Source organism: Anabrus simplex, chromosome 8 (assembly GCF_040414725.1).
Source record: "Anabrus simplex isolate iqAnaSimp1 chromosome 8, ASM4041472v1, whole genome shotgun sequence".
Lineage (NCBI taxonomy): Eukaryota > Metazoa > Arthropoda > Insecta > Orthoptera > Tettigoniidae > Anabrus > Anabrus simplex.
The window spans coordinates 39,144,819-39,170,094 of NC_090272.1; the positions used below are offsets into that span (position 1 = coordinate 39,144,819).

General features: G+C 40.2%; 1 protein-coding gene across 1 annotated transcript in view; it reads left to right on the top strand.

The window, feature by feature from the left end:
- The first annotated feature begins 476 nt into the window (after window positions 1-476).
- The window catches only part of noi (splicing factor 3a subunit 3 noi), a 102,141-nt gene continuing 77,341 nt past the window's right edge, over window positions 477-25,276 (top strand). Inside the window, exons 1-3 of the mRNA XM_067152845.2 lie at window positions 477-657; window positions 17,292-17,339; window positions 20,072-20,230. Coding sequence (XP_067008946.1) covers window positions 562-657; window positions 17,292-17,339; window positions 20,072-20,230 — 303 coding nt within the window. The 5' untranslated portion in view covers window positions 477-561. The remainder of the gene's footprint in view (window positions 658-17,291; window positions 17,340-20,071; window positions 20,231-25,276) is intronic.

A 25,276-nucleotide genomic window follows, 5' to 3' on the forward strand; every position in this document is an offset into this window, starting at 1 on the left:
AGGTTCATACAATATGGTGCTAGTAGGGGTAGCTCGACATGGGTCAACGCCCACAACAAATAGCATAAAAACTTTCTTTATTTAAAATCTGCCGCCTGTTTTACAAGGCCTGGTAGGCGGGTGCACCGGGTCTCTCAATTTAACACGGTGTTGTCTATAGTATTTGTCTTAGTCGCTTGATTCTAATCTAGATCGAATCCGGTTCGATCACATAGTGCCTGGAAACCCCTGGAGACTCCCAGTCATAATCGAACTGAGCCTGGATGGCCCCAGCGATCCTAGAAATAACTGGGAAAAGCGCGAGGAAGTTTTATTTTCAACAGTTGTAGCAGTCGTTATTCTAGCCGTTGTAATTCCTACCAAGGGAATTTTCTTGGGTGAAGGGTAATTGTTATTTCTGTGACAGGGAAGTTATTTATATATATTTGGTAACGCTGCCATTTATTACTCTTTCATTTATTACTTATTCTCTTTGTTACTCTTTGCTAACAAGGTTATCGTGTTTTGACGTTTATTTTGTTCTAATGTTCGTACAGCTTGATACTTTCGTGTTTATATAGAATGGAGACAATATTAGAACAACAGAGGCGATATCATGAAGAAAGAGAGCGGCTCATGGACGGGATGGTGAAGGAAATGCTTCATAAAAAATCTGGGGTGAGAAGAGAATAACGTAGATATGTTCTGTGTTAACCTCAAAAAATATACCTTATGCCTTAGTTACTATTCTATCTTGTCCGTTTCTACCATTTCCTGTTTCCAGTATATATGTCGCCCTTCTATATCTCACTCTGGGGACTAGATGTCCTCAATTGACACCACAGTTGCTTTCACTTGTGCCGGAAACCCTTAGTTGATCTTTCCTTTTCGACGTTCATTGATTAACTCTTACTCCCTTCCGACGTGGACGTTAATAGATTTTCAACGCCCGAGGAGTCTCTCATATATGCACATTTCATTGGGTTACTCTTTCCCCAGGCCAGACCTTGTTGGGCTAAACATAGTGGTTGAAAAAAAAAAAAAAATTGGTATGTGATGATTTCATTTCCATCCCAGCTGTCGCATAATATTTCCTCAGACGCACTCTCCAGCATTAACATGCTTTGTCAATGTACTGTAGGGCCTATGCTGCATACATTTGAAATATTTTCCACTTGCTTTCCTTGTCATGGGTGTGAGATCTGTTGTATACTGCACTGAAGTTGCACAGCATCTAAACGGAAAAGGAGTGAAGCCAAGTATAGTTTTGCAGGCAAGTGTTGTCCATGACATACTAGTATCCATATTTCTTCTATAACATGTGGTTTTGAAATGAAAGCTATGTTCCCCTGAGTGGCTACATCAATTGACAAACAACTCATTTTCGGTGGGGGTTTGAATGGCCTATTGTCATTATACAGAAACCATTATACTGTGCACAGGTTATGATTTCGTGTGCTGTGTCCATTCATGAAATATTTGGACCCTTATTTTGTCAAGGATGTTACACAGAGTCCAAGATATTGGATCAGATAGCCTACGGAGACCTCATTATTATTGCACCCGTGCAAGATTTGTGCTGTTTTTGTCAAGCTAGAAACTTACCCCGCCGATGATGATGGGTGCAGCAAAATGAAGCTACAGCCCACACTGCAGAGGATTGGCTTACCTTTCTGTAACGGAACTGTGGAGATTGCCTAATTTTTTTGCGGAGGTGCATTCCCATACCCTTCCTGCTTCCTCGATCTCACAGCCCCGTATTCCTGCACTTTTCAAGACATATAATATTACAAATATTCCTGAATTATATGAAAAGGTAACTTTATGTTTTTGCTCTTACTGCAACCTTTGTTCATTAACATATTAATTTTGGGCTGCCAGGAAAAACGGGTATAAGTCATATTCAAAGTACATGGTGTGAGAACTGGAAGGGATTTCAATCTTTGATCTAAGTAGTATAAGTCAGAACTAAACTGTATGTAAATACAATACAACAGTATTTCATTCGGTCCTAACAGAACAATAAACATGTTAATATCCATTTAGGGCAGAAGAGTACAAGTCATTTTCTGACTTATATTTGTTTTTTATGGGAACCTAGCATTAATCTCCAGAAATGTCAGTGTGTGACATGATGGTACATATTTTGAACACGGGCTGTACCAGTACAGTTAAATAACATTTCACTGTTGTTTATTTTGCTGCATACAGTATTTTACTGATATCAGCTCATGGATGCTATTGTTGGTATCAAAAAAGTAGTGGATGGAAAATTTGGCTATGCAGATTGGGCCAGGAAGCTGTTTGTTTGCATTCAGAGAATGGTGGGTTCGAGGTTCGAACCCCACCGTCTGCAGCCGTGATGATGGTTTTCCATGGTTTCCTAGTTTCACACCTGGCAAATGCTGGGGCTGTACCTTAATTAAAGTCACAGTTGCTTACTTACCAGTCCTAGTCCTGCCCTCTCTCATTGTCGCCGTAAGACCTGTCTTTGTTGGTGCGATATTAAACCAATATTTAAAAATAAAGAAAGGGGTGGATGATGTAGCTTTTTCAGGTATAATAGTAATCATTTCCTCTACTTTAATGGTTATTCATGATAGGTTCATTTTTTCACTCTCTGAGGATTGATAATCACTTTGTTTTTTTCTCTTTACAGCATCACTGCCACCATCACCCCTTCTTTTAAAAGTATTATCAGGGCCGATGACCTGCAATGTTAGGCCCCTTTTTTAATGTTATCTAATTGCTGGTCTTCAAATTGCTTCACCAAAGGAAGAAAGCTTTTGGTTTATATTATCCTTTAGTCCAGTGAACATAATCGATGAGTCCCAGAGGCAAATGGTATTTTGTTTCGATTCTCTTCCTATTTTGTTCAGTTATGTAGGCCCTATTCAGTTGATCAACATTTTTTTCTAGCTTACTCTGTAACTGTACATTCTAGTGCTTATCAAGCTTATAAGTAGGTTGACACTGTATCACTGATCAGCACAGGGAACTCGTGTTGCCAAGGAACTAACTCAAACTTTGTTAATTCAATTGTGATGGGTCCATAAATTCAAATTAACCACAAATTTGAATTAAACAATATCATATCCCGTACTTACTTGAATTTTGAATTCGAAACAGTCCCTACTTTTCAGTGCTTCATTGAGTTGCAGTGACAGTAGAATATGGTGCAACATTAATAGACCTTAAAACTATTCGTGGCATTTTATAATTAAAACTGCTTCAGAGATAAAAATGAATTGTTACCCTGCATTTACCTTTCTAACAATGTGTACAATACCTCATCTTCCTTTTGAAGCCGTATTATCCACTTCTGACTAGATTTACTGATTGATATCTGCTACATTCCAACAAAATACATAATTTTCCAGTGTACAACATCAAAGTCGCCTTTCATGATAGGTCCTTTTTTCACTCTCTTTGCTAATCACTTTGTTTTTCTCTTTACATCACTGCCACCATTATCCCCTTTAAAAAAATGTATTATTCTAATTTTAATGTTATTTAATTGCTGGTCTTCAGATTCATTCAATAAGGGTACAGTGGATACATTTGGTAGAAGAAGGGCTTGATGAAAATAGAAATCATACTTTTACTCTAAAAGAAGATTGGAATCAATAACACCTGTAGTTTCAGAGGAAAAGCACTCAAATAGAAAATTTTACCATATCCTTTCCATGTTCTGAATGTTTTTCATCACTCTGTAGCTTGGTTTTCCGTTCAAAATCCTATACTCTTCTGATCCCAAAGCTCCTCTGTGAACCTGGTCTCGGATGTTTTGTTTGGACAAGATATTGGTGAGGTGTTTGAGTTTTCAATTTAAAGGAGTGAATTGACATTGAACATTGCAAAGTGAGTTACTCTCTTGTAGAATCCAAAGGCTCACTGACATTCTTCTCAATGGTGAATTATTTACTAGCAGAGTAGTCAGTGCTTATGCTTGATCTTTCTATCGTGCTTAGTCAAATGGTTTACTTTTGGGGCTAACACCTACACATTGATGAGAGATACAACTGAGGTCATTAGTTTAGGTACACATCTGCTCCTAACTTGGAAATCAGGCGCTGCCTCTGAGACCGCCCACTATAGGTTCAGGGTCTGGCTCCATGGCTAAATGGTTAACGTGCTGGCCTTTGGTCACAGGAGTCCCAGGTTTGTTTCCCGGCGGGGTAGGGAATTTTAACCATAATTGGTTAATTTCACCGACACGGGGGCTGGGTGTGTGTGTCGTCTTCATTATTTCATTCTCATCACGACGCGCAGGCCGCCTACGTGAGTCAAATCAAAAGATCTGCATCTGGCGAGCCGAACTTGTCCTCGGACACTTCCGACACTAAAATCCATGCGCCATTTCATTTTATTTTTTTTATTTATTTTTTTTAAATTTTATTTTTATTTTTTTATGGGTTCAGACACTCAGAGTTGGTTTGAAAGCTGCTCCTAACATGGTTCAGTTACCGTTTACTCCATTAGTCCTGACTACTGGGCTGCCAGTTAGCTGTTAACTTCGCTGCAGATGCCGTTGAGATCTTCGCTTGTAACCCTATGCTGGGACCCATACTGGATGTTACACACTGGGTCACTGTGTTCTGGGATTCACGTGGGAAGGATTGCCACACCCTGAAGTCATCATCATAGGCATTTATTTATCAAACAAATATAAATATGTCTTTTGGAACATCAGTTGTGTCTTCTCAAAAACGTGATTAGTCCAATTCTAGACCCACAAACTCTGTTACAGTGATAGCACACACCAGTTTTAGCAGTAGAGAGTCGTAAGAGAGGATCATTCTTTGTTCTTGCTTGTTTGTTCCTGCAATTCCATCTCTTAGATTCTAATCTTATTAACTCCATCATATTCAATTTAGTGCCATTTTGTATTATCATTGGCTGTAGTTTCCCAGTCGACAGTGCCAGTTTGATATTTGTTCAGATTACATTTCAAAATATCCTTACATCATTTTAGCTGTCCTCCATGATTACACAGGCCATTCTTTAGTTGGGAATACATGATTTGCTTTGGGAGGCGTGTTTCTGGCTCGTGAACGATATCTCCAGGCCAGCATAGTTGATTCCTGGTTATCTTTGCCTCCATGCTCTTAGTCTTAGATTCCTCAAGGATATTGATGTTCGTCTAATGATCTTCCCGTTTAACTTTCAATATCTTCCACAAGTATCATTGAGGGTATCTCTTCACAAATTTGAGGTGTTTTCTATAAGTAGTCCTAATCTTGCAGCTATAAATGAGTGTTGGAATTGTAACAGCATTGTAGGCATAGAGTTTTGTTCAGTGGCGGCAACAAGGACCCCGCAGACCCCGTGGGGCGGGGCATATCTTGTGAGGGGCTCATGACTGCTTCTTAATTCAGTAGCTGAAGAGTGATTTTACAAATTGATAAAGCTACAGCACACAAAACAGTATTATTTGTATTACAGAGGGTTATTCGAAACTTAGGCTGTCCAGTGCGGAGCTTTTCGTCAATAGGAGTATGGTAGTTATTTCTGAAAGAATGTGGTTTTTTCCCCAACCTGTTCCAATAATAATGATCTCTTGCTGCCACTCACAACAATCAACAAGTCTGCAAAGATGCAATAACAAAGACATCCTCCTTATTTAAACTTTAAATACTGAAGTCTTGAGCCTGTTTATGACTCTCGGCAGTTAGTGTAGGTAAGTAGGCCTACGATTGACGGTTGATTTGTAAATAGTAGTAAATTATTCGGTCCTAGGAAGAGATTATTTCTTAATATTGTGGCGGTCAGCGTGTTTTGGTTACTATAATTGGCATATATACTGACTTAGCAACTGTCATGGGATAGTCACCTAATAGCGTGTGGGGCCTCCTCTGGCTCTGCGAACTACAGTGAGACGCCATGGAAGTGAGTCGACAAGTCCCTGGTAGTCCTCTGGACGCAGCTGACACCAAATCGTTTGCAGAGCGGCCGCCAATGCTGGTCTGTTCGTGGGTGCAGAATCCATGGCACAGAGCCTGCGTTCCAGGACATCCCAGATATGCTCAATAGGGTTCATATCGGGGCTCCTGAGAGGCCATGGCAGTCGTTGGACCTCCGCTGCGTGTTCCTGGAACCATTTGCGGGCTAAATGGGAGCGATGTGGCGGTGCGTTATCATCTTGAAACACCGCAGAACCGCCTGGGCGCTGGAAGGCCAAAAATGGGTGGAGATGGTCTCTGAGCAGCTCAACATACCGCGTACCATTCAAAGTCTCTTCCAGAACAACTAGGGGGCCTATTCCATACCAGGAAAATGCACCCCAGACCATAACATAGACACCAGCGCCCTGGACCACACCTTCGAGGCAGGCGGGATCCATTGGTTCATGTGGTCTGCGCCATACACAGTGCCTCCCATCGGCATGGTACAGTTGAAATTGTGATTCGACCGACGATATCACGTTATGTCATTTTTCCAGTGTCCATCCCTGGTGACTGAGGACAAATGCGCATCGTTGTGCCCGATGACGTTGGGTTAACAGTGGCACCCGTGTGCAGTGCCAGCTCCCATACCCCATAGAACCCGTGTTCCTACGGACTGTCCACTGGGAGACGTGTCTAGCACGGCCTGTGTTGAATTGAGCCGTGATTAGTTGCATGGTTGCCTGTCTGTCACTATTGACAATCCATCTCATCTGTCGCCGGTCACGGTCATCGAGGGTGGCTGGACGGCCGGTTGTTCGTCTGTTGTGGATGGTGACACCCGTATTCAACCATTCACGATACACCCTAGACACGGTTGACATGTGAAGCCGAATTCCCGCACCACTTCCGAAATCGCAATTCCCATCCGTCGGGTACCGACCACCGTACCCCGTTCGAATAGTGTCAGCTCACGACGACGTTCCATGTTACACCTGTCACATGCACAGCCACTGCTCACAAGGTCTCCTATACAACTGCCGCTGGCACAGGGGGCGTGTGGTGGCCAGACAACACACCTGCACATCAGTGCTTCGCTATCTCATGACATTTGCTCAGTCAGTGTACATTTCTTGTGTGTGTGTGTGTGTGTGTGTGTGTGTGTGTGTGTGTGTGTGTGTGTGTGTGTGTGTGTGTGTGTGTGTGTTTGCATGTGTGTGTATTCATACTATATAAGTGTATTATTTAAATTCCTTCAAATTTGAAAACTAAATTGTGTAACTTATTGTCATTATCATTGAGAAAGCCATCAACATGCTAAAAGTGAGGAAGGCTGCAGGTTCAGATGGTATTTTCCCTGAATTCATAAGATATCTTGGGAAGCATGGGAAAATATGGCTTAAGAACTTCTTCATTGATGTATTAGAGACTGGAATCATCCCCCCCCCGGAGTTCAAGATGGCTCATACCATGGCAATCCTCAAACCAGGAAAACGAGCAGATGGCTCCTAAAGCTACCGTCCTATTGCACTACTGAGTGTCTGCTACAAATTGTTGGAATGGCTCATCCTCAACCGAATCTAGGAAGTAATAAATGACACAACACCAAGATACCAGGCGAGTTTCAGAACCAAACGAAGCTGCTATAAACAAGTATTAGAATTAACATCATATATTGAGGCAGGATTCCAGAAGAAGCTAAAGACATCTGTCGCTTTTGTTGACCTGACAGCGGCATATGATACAGTATGGCTGGATGGACTACTACTCGTATTCAAAATTGAAAAGCATACACGCTGCCAAAAACTTACAGCCCTTCGTTAGAACATGCTGACAAATCGTTACTTCGAGGTCTCCATAGGGCAAAAGACAAGCAAGTCTTTTACAGTAAAAAATGGACTACCTCAAGGGTCTGTATTAGCCCCACTACTTTTCAACTTGTACACCAGTGACATGCCTGACACCATCAGCAAGAAATTCTGCTATGCTGATGACTTGGCCATCGCTGTCCAAACTGTCACATTTAAAGAGGGGGAAAGTATTCTCTCCAATGACTTGGAAACCTTGAATGCATACTACACGAAGTGGAGACTGCCCAAATCCAGCTAAGACAGAAGTATGCTCATTCCATCTGTGTAACCATATAGCTCACCCAAAGCTCAACGTGTTCTGCCAACAAAGAATTAAACATAATTTCAACTCCAAGTACCTTGGCATCACCTTAGACCGTTCTTTAACATACAAAAAACATCTGGAAAATAGAAGTCGGAAACTTAAGTCAAGAAACAACATCATGAAGAAACTAGCTGGTACGACATGGGGAGCTGATGCATCCACACTATGCACTACTGCCCTCACCTTGGTGTATCCAATGGCTGAATATTGTGCCCCGGTGTGGCATACTAGGAAGATCGACGTCCATTTGAACGAATGTAGGATAACCATAACAGGCACACTAAAATCCACCCCAATCCCATGGCTACATACTATCAGTAACATACCACCTACCGAACTGAGATGACAGGAAGCAACTATATGTGTGTGGAAAAAGTTACACCATCCTGAATATCCACAGAATCTCCCAATCCATGAGGTCCTTACTGACCTAGCTCCTCGTCTTAAATCAAGGAACCCAATATGGCATGACAAAACTGGCTTCAATATACAGGAAAAATGGCATCAAGGCTGGAGCACTGCATGTGTGGAACACAAAGGCATCCAAGGCCCCACAACTGGACTCCCAGGATTTTACCAGAAGAGACACCAATGGTCTAAACTTAACCGTTTAACAACAGGCCATGCTAGATGTAATGTCATGCTACATACAGTAAGTGGGGACTTCGAGAATCCCTTGCCTGTGACTGCGGAGCCCCTTTCCAGTCAGTGCAGCACATTATTGAGGAGTGCCCCCTGAGGAAGTATGGTGGACCAGCCCAAGATGTCATCAGTGCTACACTCCCCTTCTTAGAATGGCTACAGCAACTTGGACATTGATTTGTAAATGTGAATGCTACCAACATTCTTGTCCTTGTACATAGTGTAAATTTTCTTTTGTATACCTGCCATACGATAAATAAATTATTATTATTATTATTATTATTATTATTATTATTATTATTATTATTATTATTATTATTATTATTGTTGCTGTTCATTGTAATAATATACAACCTTGTACTACGAAATAAACTTGTAACTTTACTTATCTGGAAACAAGGGGCCCATAAAGCCAATAGCCATTTTTAATTATTGCGGTGAGGCCCCGAGCTTCTTAGCGCCGCTACTGGTTTTGTTCTAACACAATTTATATCATGATTATCAAAGACTCTTTTAGGAGATGATCAAATTTGGCAGTTGTTTTTTTTTTTTTTTTTTTTTTTTTTTTTTTGCTAGGGGCTTTACGTCGCACCGACACAGATAGGTCTTATGGCGACGATGGGATAGGAAAGGCCTAGGAGTTGGAAGGAAGCGGCCATGGCCTTAATTCAAATTTGGCAGTAGTGCATTTTGAATGATATTGTTTTTCTGCATCAATGTTTGCATATGTTGACAGGTGGCGACCAAGATTAGGAAAATGATTTATATTTGCAGAGTCTGATCATTGATCGTGATATTCAGAGTATTCTTATGAGAATGTGGTGCAGGCTGGTAAAGGATCTGAGTCTTATCAATATTAATGTCTAGACCAATCATAAAGTTTGAGTAAACATTTTTTTGGACTAATCTCCCAGTCTGCTAATATTAAACAGATTTTTGCCAGTTTTGTACACTATTCTACACTCGATTGCAAGTTATCCTTTACAAGGTGGAGTATGGTTCCCACAAATACTGAGAATAACATTGAGACAATTACACAGCCCTGTACTGAGCGAGTTCGTCATGCAGTTAGGGTTGTGCAGCTGTGAGCTTGCATTCGGGTGATAGTGGGTTCTAATCCCACCATTGACAGCCCTGAAGATGGTTTACCTTGGTTTCCCATTTTCACATCAGGCTGTATCTTAATTAAGGCCACACCTTCCAAATTCTAGCCCTTTCCCATCCCTCTGTCGCCAAAAATCTTCAGTGTGTTAGTGCAACGTTAAACAATTAGAAAGAATCCACAGCCCTGCTTGAGTCCATTTTGTGATTGGAAGGATCCTCAGGACCATTGCTGGAAAGAATAGTAGCAAACATGCCATCATAAAGTAGTCACAGTATTTGAATGAGTTTGTATGGACATCCAATCAAAGCTAGGACTTTCCAAAGAGTCTCTGGGATGGTTGATCCGTTTATAACTATTATAAGATAAAATTACCTTAGGGATAACAGCGTAAGGTTAACAGAGTCAAAAGCCTTAACAAGATCTACAAAAGCCATATAGCCTTCAAGGATTGATTTGTTCTTTAGATTTTTCTTGTGCTGAAGATCATATTCGTTGTCTTGGTTGAGCCTAAATCCGTACTGTGTTTCTGGTAGATATATTTCAGCCAAAGGCAGTAGACGATTGGACAGTACTATAGCAAGAATTTTTCCAGTAATAGAAAGCAAGGATATTTGTCAATAATTGCCACACTGAGTTTTGTCACCTTTTTAAAGATTGATGATGATGGAAGCATCCTGTAGGTCAGCAAGGAGTGTTCCTGTGTATCAAATTTTGGAAATCAGCATGTCTGTATGCTCTATTAGTCCTTTTTCTAGTTCTTCTTCCTTGAAGAACTTGGCTGGAATTCTATCTGTTCCAGATGCCTTGTTATTCTTCAGCTGTAGAATGGCCTTTTCACAGTTTCTTAGAGAGAGGGGACTTCAGCTAAATGATTTTGACTTGGCAGTTATGGAATACAAACACATTTACTTCAACATGCAAATTCCTTCATTAATGATCCCTAGAATGTTCTTCCTGGACCTGTTTCTGCCATAATGTTCCTATACATACCCTTCCACTTTCCCCTAAAATACATATTGATACCAATAATGTTTGCCATGAAGTGTTTGCTGAATTTTTTGCAAAATTAAATTTTCTAGCAAGTTCCTTATACCTGTTTTCATATTCTTCGACAGTTGCTTTAAACCCATCCCTGTTTACGTTTTTATTTACCATTTTGCACTGATCATAATAATTCATTTTTTTAACTCTCCCATACCTCTTTTATCAGCCATATGGTATTGCCTAATAGCCCTTCTTTTACAACATTCCTTTGTATCACATTTATTTTTAACTACGACAAACACAGCTTCACGATCACTTATACCATCTATCACTTTAATTTCTCCTAAGAGTTCATCTGGTTGTATCAACACATCTAGAATATTTTTCCCTCTAGTTGGACCTGTCACTTTCTGATTCTTCGTTACATAGTTGATATCTTATTAAATAATTGCATATCAGTGTCAACACCACCCTTTCCAGGTTTGTACATCCCAAAAACATCAAGTTGCCTATTATGTTTAGAGATGAGCGTTACACCTAGAACTTCATGCTTCTTCTCCTTAACTTTTTTATAGCTTAAATTTTTTTTTTCCGCCAGTATGAATACCCCACCCCCACCCTCCAATTGTTCCCGTCCTTTTTCTATACTACAATTCCGTAAGAACATTTCTGCATTCATAATATCACTACATAGCCACGATTCAACTTCTATTACATTATCTGAAAAATATATTGGGACCTTTCCCATTAACCCCCATAGCTCATGGGACAATGTGACAGCAAAAATTACCCCGAATGGGTCATGATCACATGGGACTGTACGCCACAGAGATTGATAGTCATGGGACCTTTTCTGTCTAGAGACGAATGTCATCTCATCTGGATTCCCAAATATAATCCAAACTGATGAGCTAACAAATTCTCTTATGACAATGCAAGGTCTACTGCACCTCCTCCATTCCGAAATATGAACACCGGCCTCCCAAGGCCGTAGTGCGTCCATGGCTTAAAATGGCTTAAAATCTAACTTATAGGCTTAAGTGAACAGAGGAAATCTAGAATGCATTTTCTTGGCAAATGATAAGTATAGAACTTTTAAAAGAATTTAATGACGCTTGTTAAAATCACAAAAACAAATGCATGAACACCCTGGATAATTAAAAATATATTTAACACTGATAAATCATTTAGATTTAATAAAGTCCTGGAGATCCATCTACTGTTGTAAAAACCTAATGAAAACTGATTACATATTTCACAATTATTAATTATTAATTTGTTATTGTGTTGGCTTCCGATGTTTGATTGATTAGTCAACCCTTTTCTTATTACTTGACGTTGAGCACACAATTCCTAATCAAAGTACAATAACTTTTAAAAATCACATCGTTACAAATTATTAAATATTTTGCGAATGCGAAGGTATTCCTCATGATATTCCCCTCTTGACATGAAAAACCACAATTTTTTAATTAATCTGGAAGTAGCCTTAGAGTGGTCACCTAATTAAAATCAAAGGCTATCAAATTACAAACAAAATGTAAGGGAAAGAAATCTTATAACATTACCCGTATAATTATGACACAACAATCCATTAGCAACTGACGGGTCTGGGAGTGAACCTTTATCTCCCCAAATACGAAGACCGATAGGACTATAATAGGAGGGACAGAACCCTCTTCTCACCAATTAACACAACAAAAGAAACTCACAAAATCATATACCAAAAATAGACACAATATTTACACATTAAAATACACTTGAATCCATAAAAATCCTGAAATAAATGACATATAACACAAAACACTGGCTGTAATCTTGGAGCAAGCAAGTTAGTGTGTGACTGGAAATCCATCATGTGCCCTGGGACTCGAACTGGTGGCCTCAACTGTGCCATCCACATAGGACCATCATGTGCCTTGGGAGTCGAACTGGTGGCCTCAATTGCGCCATCAACATAGGACCCTGTAATCCCTAACTACTGTCTCGATAAGGTAAATAACTGATAAATATGACATCAATTTATTCAAATCTTTATTATTGCAAATGAGGAAACAATTGTAGTACCACTTCTACTCTGAGCTGTGTTTGTGTGAGAACCCAGCATTTGTCTCGGACATAGAGACCTTTGTTCAGTGCTACATCCCTTTAAACAGAAACCTCGTTCATTGCCACGCCTTCACAGCCATAAATCACCAGGCTGGGCTCCCCTTCGACCCAGACAGAGATTCTAGTCTTTAAACCAAGTCTCACAACAGCCCGCCTGGTGGCCATGATCGTTAAGGCGCTGAAGTCTAAAAACGGTCTAACACCGAGGTTAGCCGGTTCGAGTCCCGTTGGTCGAAAAAATTTTCACCATCAGAATGTTGGCCGGCAGGGTAGGGGAGGTGGTGGTATACAATTTCTAATCACTAGATTGCGTGCCAAAAGCCTGGATTAAATTCCAAACCTCTCCGCAGTGCTCATATGGAGTGAGGGCATATGACGCTGTTGATGGTGATTCGTCCGTCGGATGGGGACGTTAAGCCTTGAGCAGACCCCTTGGTGCTATTCGACAGGAGTAGGCTATGTGCCGGCACCGGGTTTCACCCTCTCCCTACTATCATATATCACGTCATTCATTTCATCTCTCATTAACTCCTCTGATGAGGTTGACGTCAGGAAGGGCATCCGGTCATAAAAAACCGCCACAACAAATTCATCTCACCTCATACCCGACCCCGTAGGGAAACGGGACAAGGGTTGGACAAACAAACAAACAAACCAAGTCTCACAACAAGAAAACATATTCTCAAGAAATGTTTGCGGCTATTTATTTCAATTCGAGTACACAATCGTATCATTATCAGTGCTCAAATCGAGTAGTGCATCCTATGCACTCTTTAAACAAACTCTTATATATCTCACCATCTCATCATTAATCTCATCTCTTATTTACAGAAGGCTTGTGTTCACACACGGCTCATAGTATTGAAAACTTCCCTACGGTTTTCCTCGCACCAGAAAAACACTACTCAAATTCAAAGATAAGCAAACATTAGGTAAAGTGACTTTAAATATTTAAAAAAAGCATTTAAACTCAACTAGTTACAGAACAGGGGCCCTAACTACATGGAGGTGGGTGGTGTTTTGAGTCCAAGGCACGCCACATCTTCACACACAGGTATACAGCCATTACTATCTCTAATCATGCAAACTAAACTACAGAGAGATTTAACTTTACAGTCAGAGTGCATTTCAATCCCTGCTTTTAATACATTTCAACAGGAACTTGTGAGGACCCTGTCATCATGCTATTATAAAACATAGTGAATATTTGAATCAGAAGAAGTCTACTACGTTAACAGCAACATTATTATCCCCCCCCCATCTACAGCACTCTCAAAACATTAAAAATTGACCCACCGAGCTCGATAGCTGCAGTCGCTTAAGTGCGGCCAGTATCCAGTATTTGGTAGATAGTGGGTTCGAACCCCACTGTCGGCAGCCCTGAAGATGGTTTTTCGTGGTTTCCCATTTTCACACCAGGCAAATGCTGGGGCTATACCTTAATTCAGGCCACGGCCGCTTCCTTCCCAGTCCTAGCCCTTGCCTGTCCCATCATCGCCATAAGACCTATCTGTGTTGATGCGACGTAAAGCCAGTAGCAAAAAAAAAGTAAATAAATTGACCCCATGCGCAAGCATTAATATGAATAAAGTTAAGGTGCTTGAAATTAAATCTGCCTCACTAGTCTCCATTCCCAACTAAGCTAACATGATTTAAATAATATCCCCTTGACCACTCCAAGCTATTCCCTATTTGAAAATCTAAATTCATCACATTATTCTATCCTAATATTATCTACATATTTACAAAAGAAGGAAATACTCGCGTTCACAAAATCTCAAATTATTGTACTGAACGTCATTTCAGGTTGTCCATAGTTCGAGCCTCGAAGGGCTCCTGGCGTTGTTTACTTCATCATGATGCTTTTTCAGGCCATGGGTTCAAACTGTCTTGTGTCCATTCTGGGTGTCTTCGTAATCCTTGGTTCGTAAGCAGTGGAAAAAGACTAAACAACACAATGTTCACTGATAATCTATCTTCACCTGTCACAGTTAGTTTTGCATCGATACTGAGAATTCTAAAATTGCAATAGCCGTTTCACAAATTATGAATTACTCCTTCACAGTACGTGATTTATATTTTCACTAATGTAGTTTCATCATGACCCGTTAATATGAAAAAGCTAATTCCATCTCTTAGTTTAAACACACAAAGTTACTTCACGGCAGACTAGGGTCTGTTCACTGCTACAGTTTATGCGACCAAACAAAAAATATGGTAGATTCCTACATTCGAGACCTTGTCGCAGTTTTTTGTATTTGTGCAGACAAAAATGTATCTCGTCATGATCCGAACACAGTTTACTCTTCAGAGTACAGTACTATAATTGTACCTGGAACTTATTCTTTCTCAATCCATACGTTTATCCACACTATCTCACCAACTTTTTCACGATCATCACTACGGGCTTCATCTCTAATACATGGCACTGTCTGGGGAACAGTTTCTCTCTCCCGAAACACGGCGCATTATCGCGGCACGAGTAAATGACACAGTCTCATTATATTTCCAACAAGTCACGACCGTTCCGTGAATCGAACTTCACTACTGTTTACAATGTTTTGGCACTTATCAATGCACTATTATAGAATCTTTATCACTGAATTACCGATCACTGGCGCAGTTCACGCCCGAACAAAGGCCAAGTCAGATCGCTTGTCAGCCGTGTGACCGCCTCTGAAACTTCACGTCAAGTGTCTCTCCACCCTCACAGGTGGGTCATTTTATCATTTCTCCCGCCGGTTCGGAGATAAGCTGAGGAGCGGTCCCCACTACAATTTCTATATCTTCCGTTCTACAAATCCTACAGTATTGGCGATGCTATTGTGTGGCCCATCGATCAATATAACTTGCTGTGATGCGGAAACCAAATCGATTGGTAGATTAATTATAATCCCCGATCAAAAGTCAGGCCTATCCCTGGGAATCCCCATTGGACGTTTGGGTCCACTGCTAGCATGGGCACGCTACTGCCGATTACATAATCCTTGGCAGCGTAATTTCACTCATAGTGCTGTATTAAGCATACTTATAATTTTCTTGAAGATCTAATATTCTCAATTTTGACTTGACCTCATTTCTTTATATAAATTAGGCGACGTTTTACCAAATAATCATCTAAAATCACATTTTCACATTGGCACTTCTGTGATCTGGCATTTATTTTTGGGACGGAGTTATCTAGATATATTTTCCTTCCTTGTCTTACGCTCTCACTTTGGGTGTTTCTCAAGCCATGAAACTCTTGAGTTTGGCGCCACCCAGTCGTGTATGTTGCGCAGTATGATGCAACCTCTCTTCCATACAGACAAAGAAGCTCGAAACATGTCTTCTTCTCATACATTAATTTCTGAATAAATATTCACAGTACTGATATGGTCACAATATATCTATTAAATGATTTAATTCTATTCCTTTGTCTACAATACTTCTACAGTTTAATACTAACAACTTTGACATCCTTACCAGGATTCCACCTCCCTATGCTATCATTACCACTCCCTAGTCCACCCCGTTTCCATGAATGAACCCCGCTATAACGCTTTTAAACAATGCCCATAACTTATATGTGGAGGCTGCCTAAGGTTACATCCCTATCTCTTACCCACCCGTTAGAATTTACGATTTGTTGACTCATTTCCAATTTCCCACATACTCTGTCCATAGACTTATTTAAATCCCTGATCGTCCTTCAGTCAGTATACTTCCTACCCACACAGTATCCCACTGATAACAATTGCTGCTCCCTTGAACCTCTCATGTGCTGTCATAACCAGATCCCATGCATCTTGAACTATGTTAGTATGTATTTCCGTTTGGATTATGTTGTTGTTACCAATGTGGAAAATGTACGGACGGATATCTAGTGAGACAACAAAAGGGCTACTTTCGTTTTGAAACAGCGGTTTAAAAAAATCCTTCCAGCATGCAGACTAGATGTTCCTGGACTTTTTTACAGTGGCAGCAACTCCTTTCTTAATGCGCAGGTATGACAGTAAGGAAGCTGGCTGTGTTCACGGTATGAAGGTGATTATTGTTGTATCATAACCATTGTACAGAGATTTCACTGTATGTGGGTGAAAATGGAGGCTACAGAACGATCTAGCATGTACACTCTCTCTCAGCTGGTTGACTTTACATTGTTCCTTTATTTCAGATACAACTAAAATATTCAGGACAATTGAAGGGTTTCAGAATTTTTAACATTCTTTGAAACATTTTCTTTTCTTATGTGAAACATTATATGTTCGTAATGTTAAATAGGTGGATTTTTAAGATCTACTTTTTAAATTAGAAATCTATTGATGAACTTCCTAGCAATAATATATTGGTAGCTGAAAAATGATCATATGATATCAGTGCTTAAAATACTATTTTGGTGTGATTTACTGATTCTTCTTTTCTCTTTTCAGTACAGGGAAATGATCAATTCAGACCACAGGCTGAAAATGCTGCTTGATGTAAGTGCTATTTTTTTATAAATGGACAAGACATGTATGTAGTGCATAAAGGTGTCCACATTTTTATCTGCAAGATGTCATTGTAATTGCTTCTATCTTTAACCTCCAAGAGAGTCACCTGTTATTTTTTAGAGGATAAACCACACCTCTACAACCATCTTTGTCCTCTACTAAAGGCATAATATCAGGATTACTGTGCAGAATATTTCCTCAGTGGTAGCAGTAATATTTTCAAACTTTGCAAAGTAGAGGAAACTTGACAGATATAAATAAATGTATGTTGAGTCTTCAGCCCGAAGGCGGGTTGAATCTCGAAAGGTTCCATCATCAGCTGTCATAGATGACTGGGACATCACTGAAGAAGCGTTCAAAATAAATGAGGAGTAAGATAGTTTCCCCTTTGCTTTCCTCACCAGGCCAGCCATTGTCAATCCCACTGAAATACCACAGAAACAAATTATTGACATTTTCACACCAGTACAAGAAATAAATTCGTCTTAGGGATTCGTAATTGATTGTAGTATATCACAGTGTACAAATATTAAATTATCCCACCTTGTTCAATACTATGTATTACAATCTAAAATATTGATTAAATATTACAAAAGCCGAAATATTTATACAATGTTATTGTAATATTTAATTAGTGTTTTAGATTGTAATACATAGTATTGAACAAGGTGGACAAATTTAATATTTTCATATTGTGATTTTCACACCATTCATTATAGGAACTGCCTCCATAAGGAATGACATTACTAACTTTGCTCATACCACAGTCACTTTCAAATTGTGAAGTGTATTGCACCTGTGTGAGTCACGGCTCAATTGCCCGTTATGGAATAAATACATTTTAAAAGTCAAGGATGAGACTGACTAGGTCTATGAAAGTAACAAATTTGTTCTAGCTCTTACAAGGAGACTGTAAACACTAGATCTGCAGAACATATATACAGGTGTGATAATAAGGTAGGGACGCATTCTTCACACGTAAAAGAAAATGTGTTATATGGACCTGGGTCTGGAAATGCTAGAATGCTTTTTTCTACGACTCTATATAGGACGTTAATCATGGGAAACACACAGGAACAGAACGTACCGGCATACCACATGAAACTTTTATTTTACATGAAATTTCAAAATTCCCTCCGTTAACAATGATTCATGCATCAGCCTGCCGTGCAGTGACCGGAAAAGGATAGGTTACCTAGGAGAACAGTCGTCTCAGCCATGCAGGGTAAGAGAAGCAGAGAGCCCAAGGCGACAATGGCTGGACATAGTTTTCAACAATTTAAAGACCTAAACGAGGTCACAGATTTAGTTTATGTGTGTGTGTGTGTGTGCGCGCGCGCGCGCGCGCGTGTGTGTATTGTGTACTGTGTAAGTATCACCCCCCTTCTTTGTGAACCATTTGGCCTTGCTGTGGTTAGGAGGCTTGTGTGTCCCAATGAAGCAGGTGGCCAAGCCATAGGTGTAACCATATCGGATGGATATTCGTCGAGAGACCAGACTAATGAATGGTTCATCGGAAGGAGGCTAGCAACTGTTGGTAGTTCCAAGGGTGGCAGTCTGAATGTTTGGCTGGGGAATTTGAGTGTAATATGTATTACTGAAGGAAAACATCCTCTGTGTCCTTGTACACTCAAATTATCCCAACCATAGGCAAGTGCATAGACTAGGTACTTATTTAAAAAGAAAAGAAAAGCTTCAAACTAAAATTACCATAAGTTCCCCAAAGGAAATTATAATTAAATTTCATCGATTGGGAGTATTAAAGTGTTCAAGCTCATTGGGCTTTTTCAGTTGTGAAATTACCTTGCTATGGCTAAGGAGCTAATTCTGCATTTGGGAGACAAGTGGGTTTGAACCCCATCGTCGGCTGTCCTGAGAATCGTTTTCTGTGATTTCCCATTTTCACTTCCAGGCAGATGCTGGGTCTGTACCTTAATTAAGGCCACAGCCGCTTCCTTCCAACTCCTAGACCTTTCGTATCCCATCATCGCCATAAGACCTATCTGTGTCAGTGCGATGAAAAGCCACCAGCAAAAAAGAAAAAAAAATGCAAGACGCACACAGTAAACAACGGTAAATTTTGTTATTATTGTCTCAAAACCAGTAGTAAGTGAAGGTGCTATGAGAATCTTGGTTTCAGCTCAGTACATCAGCAGTTAGGGATCCGGTTAGAAATATACTGTGTATAAGTATTTAAAAAATTCTAGGAGTTGAAAACTGTTGTGCTGTTTATTTATTTATTTATTTATTTACGAAGTTAGGGCTTACAGGATTAATTTAAAATATCATGGTAATCTATTACATACAGTTTATGAGATAAGGAATAACAATAATTTGTATCTTTCACAACTTCAGACAACATTGTAAATTAAACATAGACTTCATTTTACATATTGGTTTTTACCTGCTCTCTTAGACTTTCTGTAGTAAGACCTAAGGAATTAACTATCGTTGTATTAGACATTAAATCTTTAATCTTACTGGCCATTAACCAGAGATCCCTAGTTTTAGTCCAGAACAGCTGATTGTTACCTGTATAAATGTAAACAAAACACTAGCATGTATTGTGATATTCCTGCATATGTGAACTCTCTTTCTTCTTACAGACAACATTTCTCTCTCAATTTTACCATGCCAGAAGTACTGGACATAGTCCACTTTGTTAAATTTTGTAGTCTCTTTTGTGCTGAGCTCATCTTTTTTTCTTTCTTTTTTTTCAGCACTATATGGACAGCACTGAAAAATTGAAAGAGTTGTACGAAGATAAAGATGGACTAAGAAAAGATGAAGTTGCTGCGTTATCAGGACCAAATGAATTTGCTGAATTTTACACCCGTTTAAAAGCCATTAAGGATTTTTACCGGCGGTTGCCAAACGAGGTGAGTAGTATTGTGTTTTTAGTCTAGTTGAAGCATTGCTTCATGGATTCCTGCTTCTCTTATCGTCGATGACTAAGGTACTTTGCCTCACGACACCTCACCAGCCAGTGTGTTTCTTCCTGCTTGGCTTTATCTTTTAACTGTGACTATCCTCCTACCATTGTTTCTACTTCTTCATACACTTTCCAGCTCTGAACTTTCACCTTCAATATTGTACAGCGATGTGAACTCTCTTTCTTCTTACAGACAACATTTCTCTCTCAATTTGACCATGCCAGAAGTACTGGACATAGTCCACTCTGTAGTCTCTTAATCCTGCTATGTTTCTTTCCAACTGACATCGCTTAGGTCTTAGAAATCCCATTTTTTTCTCATACTCACTCAATGTTTCAAGATAGATATACAAGTCTTGGCTCAGTCTGCTTTTTAATAATGAATCTTGGTGCTGTTATTGTCATCATGGCTGTAATGATAAGGAGTTGTGTTTTTCAGCAGCTAGATTGACTGTACATCTATGGTTTGCAGTCAGTGCTGTATTTAACAGTGAGTCAGCGAGCAGGTACATCAGCACTTGGCCAAATAATGGCTGGTTTTTTGCATGACAGTGCTTCTGTTGCATCAGTAAATAGAAAAAAAAAAAATTCTGAATGCTTAATAAGGTATTTGGTACCATAAATCATATTTTATTTCTAGGTGAGTGGTTAGATAACAAACAATATATTCTTAGCATATGTATGTGACAATTAAAATGACAGAAGTAAATGTCAGCTGTTAATTGTCCTTCACAAAAAGTTAATTGCCAAAAATTAGTTCTTCTTCTGCTGGGCTGAGCGGTTCAGACGGTTGAGACGCTGGCCTTCTGACTCCAACTTGGCAGGTGCTCAAATACGTCAACCTCTTGTCGGTAGATTTAACTGGCACCTAAAACAACTCCTGCGGGACAAAATTCCAGCACCTTGGCGTTTCCGAAAACCAAAAAAGTAGTTAGTGGGACGTAAAGCCAATAACATTATTATTAGTTCTTCCTCTTCTTCAGATGAAGAGATATTAGAAATTGTTTATAACATCAACAGAACAAAGAGAGGAAGATAATGGGACTAATCAAAGAGGAGTGTGAATACTGGAGGTGACACAACCAGGAGCTGTATAATTACACAGAAAAGATTACGGATGTGGCGAGGAAGAGACATCTGACCTTCTGTGAACTCATCTTGAGGATGAACCTCGGCAAGCTGACCAACCAGCTGCTCCCTACTGGAAGAACAGGTGGGTTAAGACACTGGGAAACAGAAGTGATAAAGACCTGTGGGAGCTGGGAATAACAGGAAGTAACATCAGAGATCAATCAAGTTGAAAGGGATTCCAGGACAAACCAGCCCCTAAGACAGGTGCCTACTGGTCAGAGGAAAGAAGGGAGCAACGTAGCCAGATAATGGACAGTTACTGGGTAAGCAGCATGGTCTGCTGTAAGCTAGAAAGTTGAATGTCATAGTCCTTAGTGGACCATTCAGAAGAAGGTGAACTAACTTTATGGCTCTGTATAGTGTTGAGGAGGAATTTGTAGAAAGATTTTGTTGGTTGAAAGGTATTGTGAGTGACTCTTGCATTGAAGGTGCTACTCAGTGGTGCTGCTCATTAGTACTACTGAACTGGTGATGAGGTTTATGCTACAAGATCATTTCTGAAATTAGTGGGTGTGCATACAAGTACATTTTGTAAGATACAGAAGAGGATCGTTACAGCAGTTGACATTGGTAAAGTCATCCAACGTTATCCATTACACTAGAATATTTTTCAGTAATGTCAGTTAGCAAGTTCTTTTCACCTTCTGTTAAGATTTTGTATTTGCATTATTTGCTCCCATATAACTCGCCACAGCGTATATCTTGCACCCCATTTTTAACATTTGAAATTGCAGGAAATAGTCCCCACACACAACTCGCATTAATTTCTGACGTCATAAAGACATACGGTGCATACACAAAATAAAGTTTGGGTGTTCCGTGGACATGCCTACGTTAAATATCGGGACTGTACCAATTGCTGTTATGGTTCTTTGTGCATGACAGTACAAGAAGAAGCTGCATTTCTTTCTACCTGCAGAACGGTTGAGGCTAGCTGTTGTTACAAAAATACTTAACTTGCAAACCCCCGCCCCAAGGCTGCATTCCTAGCCAGTCAATCACACCCAGCCATCCCTCTCACTCTTCCGTCTTTGTCAATATGCTTATCAGCAGAGCTGATCACGTGAACTAGGAGTGTGTCCCTGCCCAGGCAGTCAAGTGATCACTGTATTAGGTATCGTCCATCTGTTGTATTGTCGACAGTACCAGTATTCTGTCTTCACATTTCATTTTTATTTCTCATTTTTCTTGTGTAGGTCAATTCTTCAGTTATGGAGAAACGTGGGAGTTATATGGTTGGGTTTAAATTGAAAATGCTAAAATATGCTGAAGAACATAGTAACAGAGCTGCGGTCAAGAATTCAGTGTGACTGAGTGTAATGTTCGCTACTGGCGTAAACAGAAAGCTGCGCTAGAAACCACCAAACACGTAAGGCAATCAGGAGGCCGAAAACTGGTAAGTTTCCTGAGCTGGAAGAAGAGTTGCTTTATTATGTTACAGACTTGCGAAATGATGGCTTTAGTATCTCGCACGAGATGCTACATTTCAAAGCGCACAAATTAGCGATTAAAGGAGAAATCAGCTGTTCGAATCTGAAGCGAGCCGGGCTTGGATCCGTAGATCTATGACACAAAAGGGAATGTGTCTGTCAAGGCGAATATCTCTCTACCAGAGAATGCCAAGCGATTTCAGCAACAAAATTATAGATTTTCATTGCCATGTTATAGCAATGCGGAAGAAAAACAATCACCTCTTATCTCAATTTGGCAATGCAGATCAAACCCTGATAAACTTCGACATGCCATGCAACACCACCATCAACAAGAATGGAGAATCTAGCGTGCTTGTACGTACAACTGGGTGTGAAATACAGCCTTCCACGGTCATGCTAGCAATAACCGCGACGGAAGAAAATTGCCACCTTACGTTATTTTCAAAAGAAAAACAGTGCCTAAAGTCAAGTTTCCCAAAGGTATTCATGTATGGATTCAAGAGAAAGGATGGATGGATACAGCTCTTGTCCAGGACTGGGTTTGTACGGTGTGCGGAGTACGGCTGGGGGCATTATTTCGACTCCCACCAATGCTAGTGTGGGACAGTTTCTGCGGACACTTGGTGGGAGACACAAAGAAGCGTCTTCACGAAATTAAAACTGATCTCGTAATTCCTGGTGGACTCACAAATTGTCTACAGCCCTTTGATGTTTCTGTCAACAAACCCTTCAAGGATAATGTATGTAAATTGTACACCGAATGGATGGCAGGAGGAGAGTGTGAGCTGACGCCGGCAGGCAAAATGAAGAGGCCGTCCGTTGAACTCGTGTGTGATTGTGTTATGGTGTCGACAAATGTTATTGTGGAGAATTTCTTGAAGGTGGGCATCGCAAATGCATTGGACGGAAGTCAGGATGATGCAGTATGGGATGGTGACCAGAATGATGCACGCGAGAATAGCTTGGAGATTGAAGGCAGTGACAATGAATAGGGTAAGTATGCCAGTTGTTTTGTTTTAGTAGCCTAATGCAAATTTTATGTTTTGACGGGAATACGATTTCTTGCTCACAAATCCCCCATACATCACGCACTGAAAATGTTCACACTTATTTTTTGTCAAAAAATACGAGTTATATGCGAGTGATTAGGTATTATTGATGTAGCGTATGGCTAGAGATACAACGTCTATTGTTGTAAGATCTACACTATATACGTATGTCCAAATTGTTTATATAGTCGATAGCTTCTGGAGTCGCAAAAGCAAAGTCACTAGCACTGCCAGTGTATTTTCTAGTCCTGCATTCTTCGATGATGTGCTTCACTGTCTGTTGTGTAGCACCACAGTCACACTCAGGCGTTGGGATTCTGTTCCACTTGTAGTGGAAGGCTGCACAGTTCCCGTGGTTTGTTCGGATCCTGCTCAGAAGGCATTGTCGGGCAGTATTTGTCGTTGAGTCTCTAGAGTGAATATGTTATTTATTTTTTTAAACTATTTTGGCATTCATACTTCCTTCCATTTTCTCCAACACCCCTTTGGGTGGGGGACGCAGACGAAGAATACACCCATGGTATCCCCTGCCTGCCGTAAGAAGCTGCTAAAATGGGCGACCAAGGGATGATCAGATTAGAACCATGAGACTACTTGTGATTAGTAGGCCTACCACCACGCGAGGTACACCATGGGTTGCTTTTACTTGCGCGTAGTACTATGTTAGGTACCAAATAGGTTTGTGATTAGTAGCAATAGAGTACGGCACCGGCTTCTACAATACCATGGGATGAGCGACACCATGGTTCTGCCTTGCCTGTGCTTAGTACCCACTATATGAGGAACACCCTGGGATAGTGTGGGTCTCTGTGGTTAGTCCACTTTTGTGAGGAATGTCATAGGTTTGTGTTGCCTGTAAATAGCGCCGCAGTGTGCGAAACACCATAGGTCTGTATTCCATGTGCGAATTTCATTACCTGTGAGTAGTACCGTACTGTGCAGAATGCCGCAAGTCTATGCTACTTTTGATTAGTACCACAACATGCCATATACCATGGTTCTACTTTCCTAATGATAAGTACCATTATGAGAGGCCGATGACTTGGATTTTGGACCCTTTTAAACTAAAAGCATCACCGATTCAGTATTATGCTATAGACGCAGTCCCTTGGTCAGTAATACTATTGTTTTACGTCAGTTTCTGTGAATGCGAGACATTGCGGGTCGGATCTACTGATTGTTTTAAATTTATATCCATCCATTCATTCTTTGTCCTCACATTTTGAATTCTGGTCAGTGGAGGATTTTGGACTTTTAATTTGTCATTCTATTTCGTCTCATTTCATACCATTAGGTGCCGATGTCCTTGATGTTAGGCCCCTTTAAACAACAAGCATCATCATCATCATCAACCATTTTCTCCTTGATATTGTTAGAAAA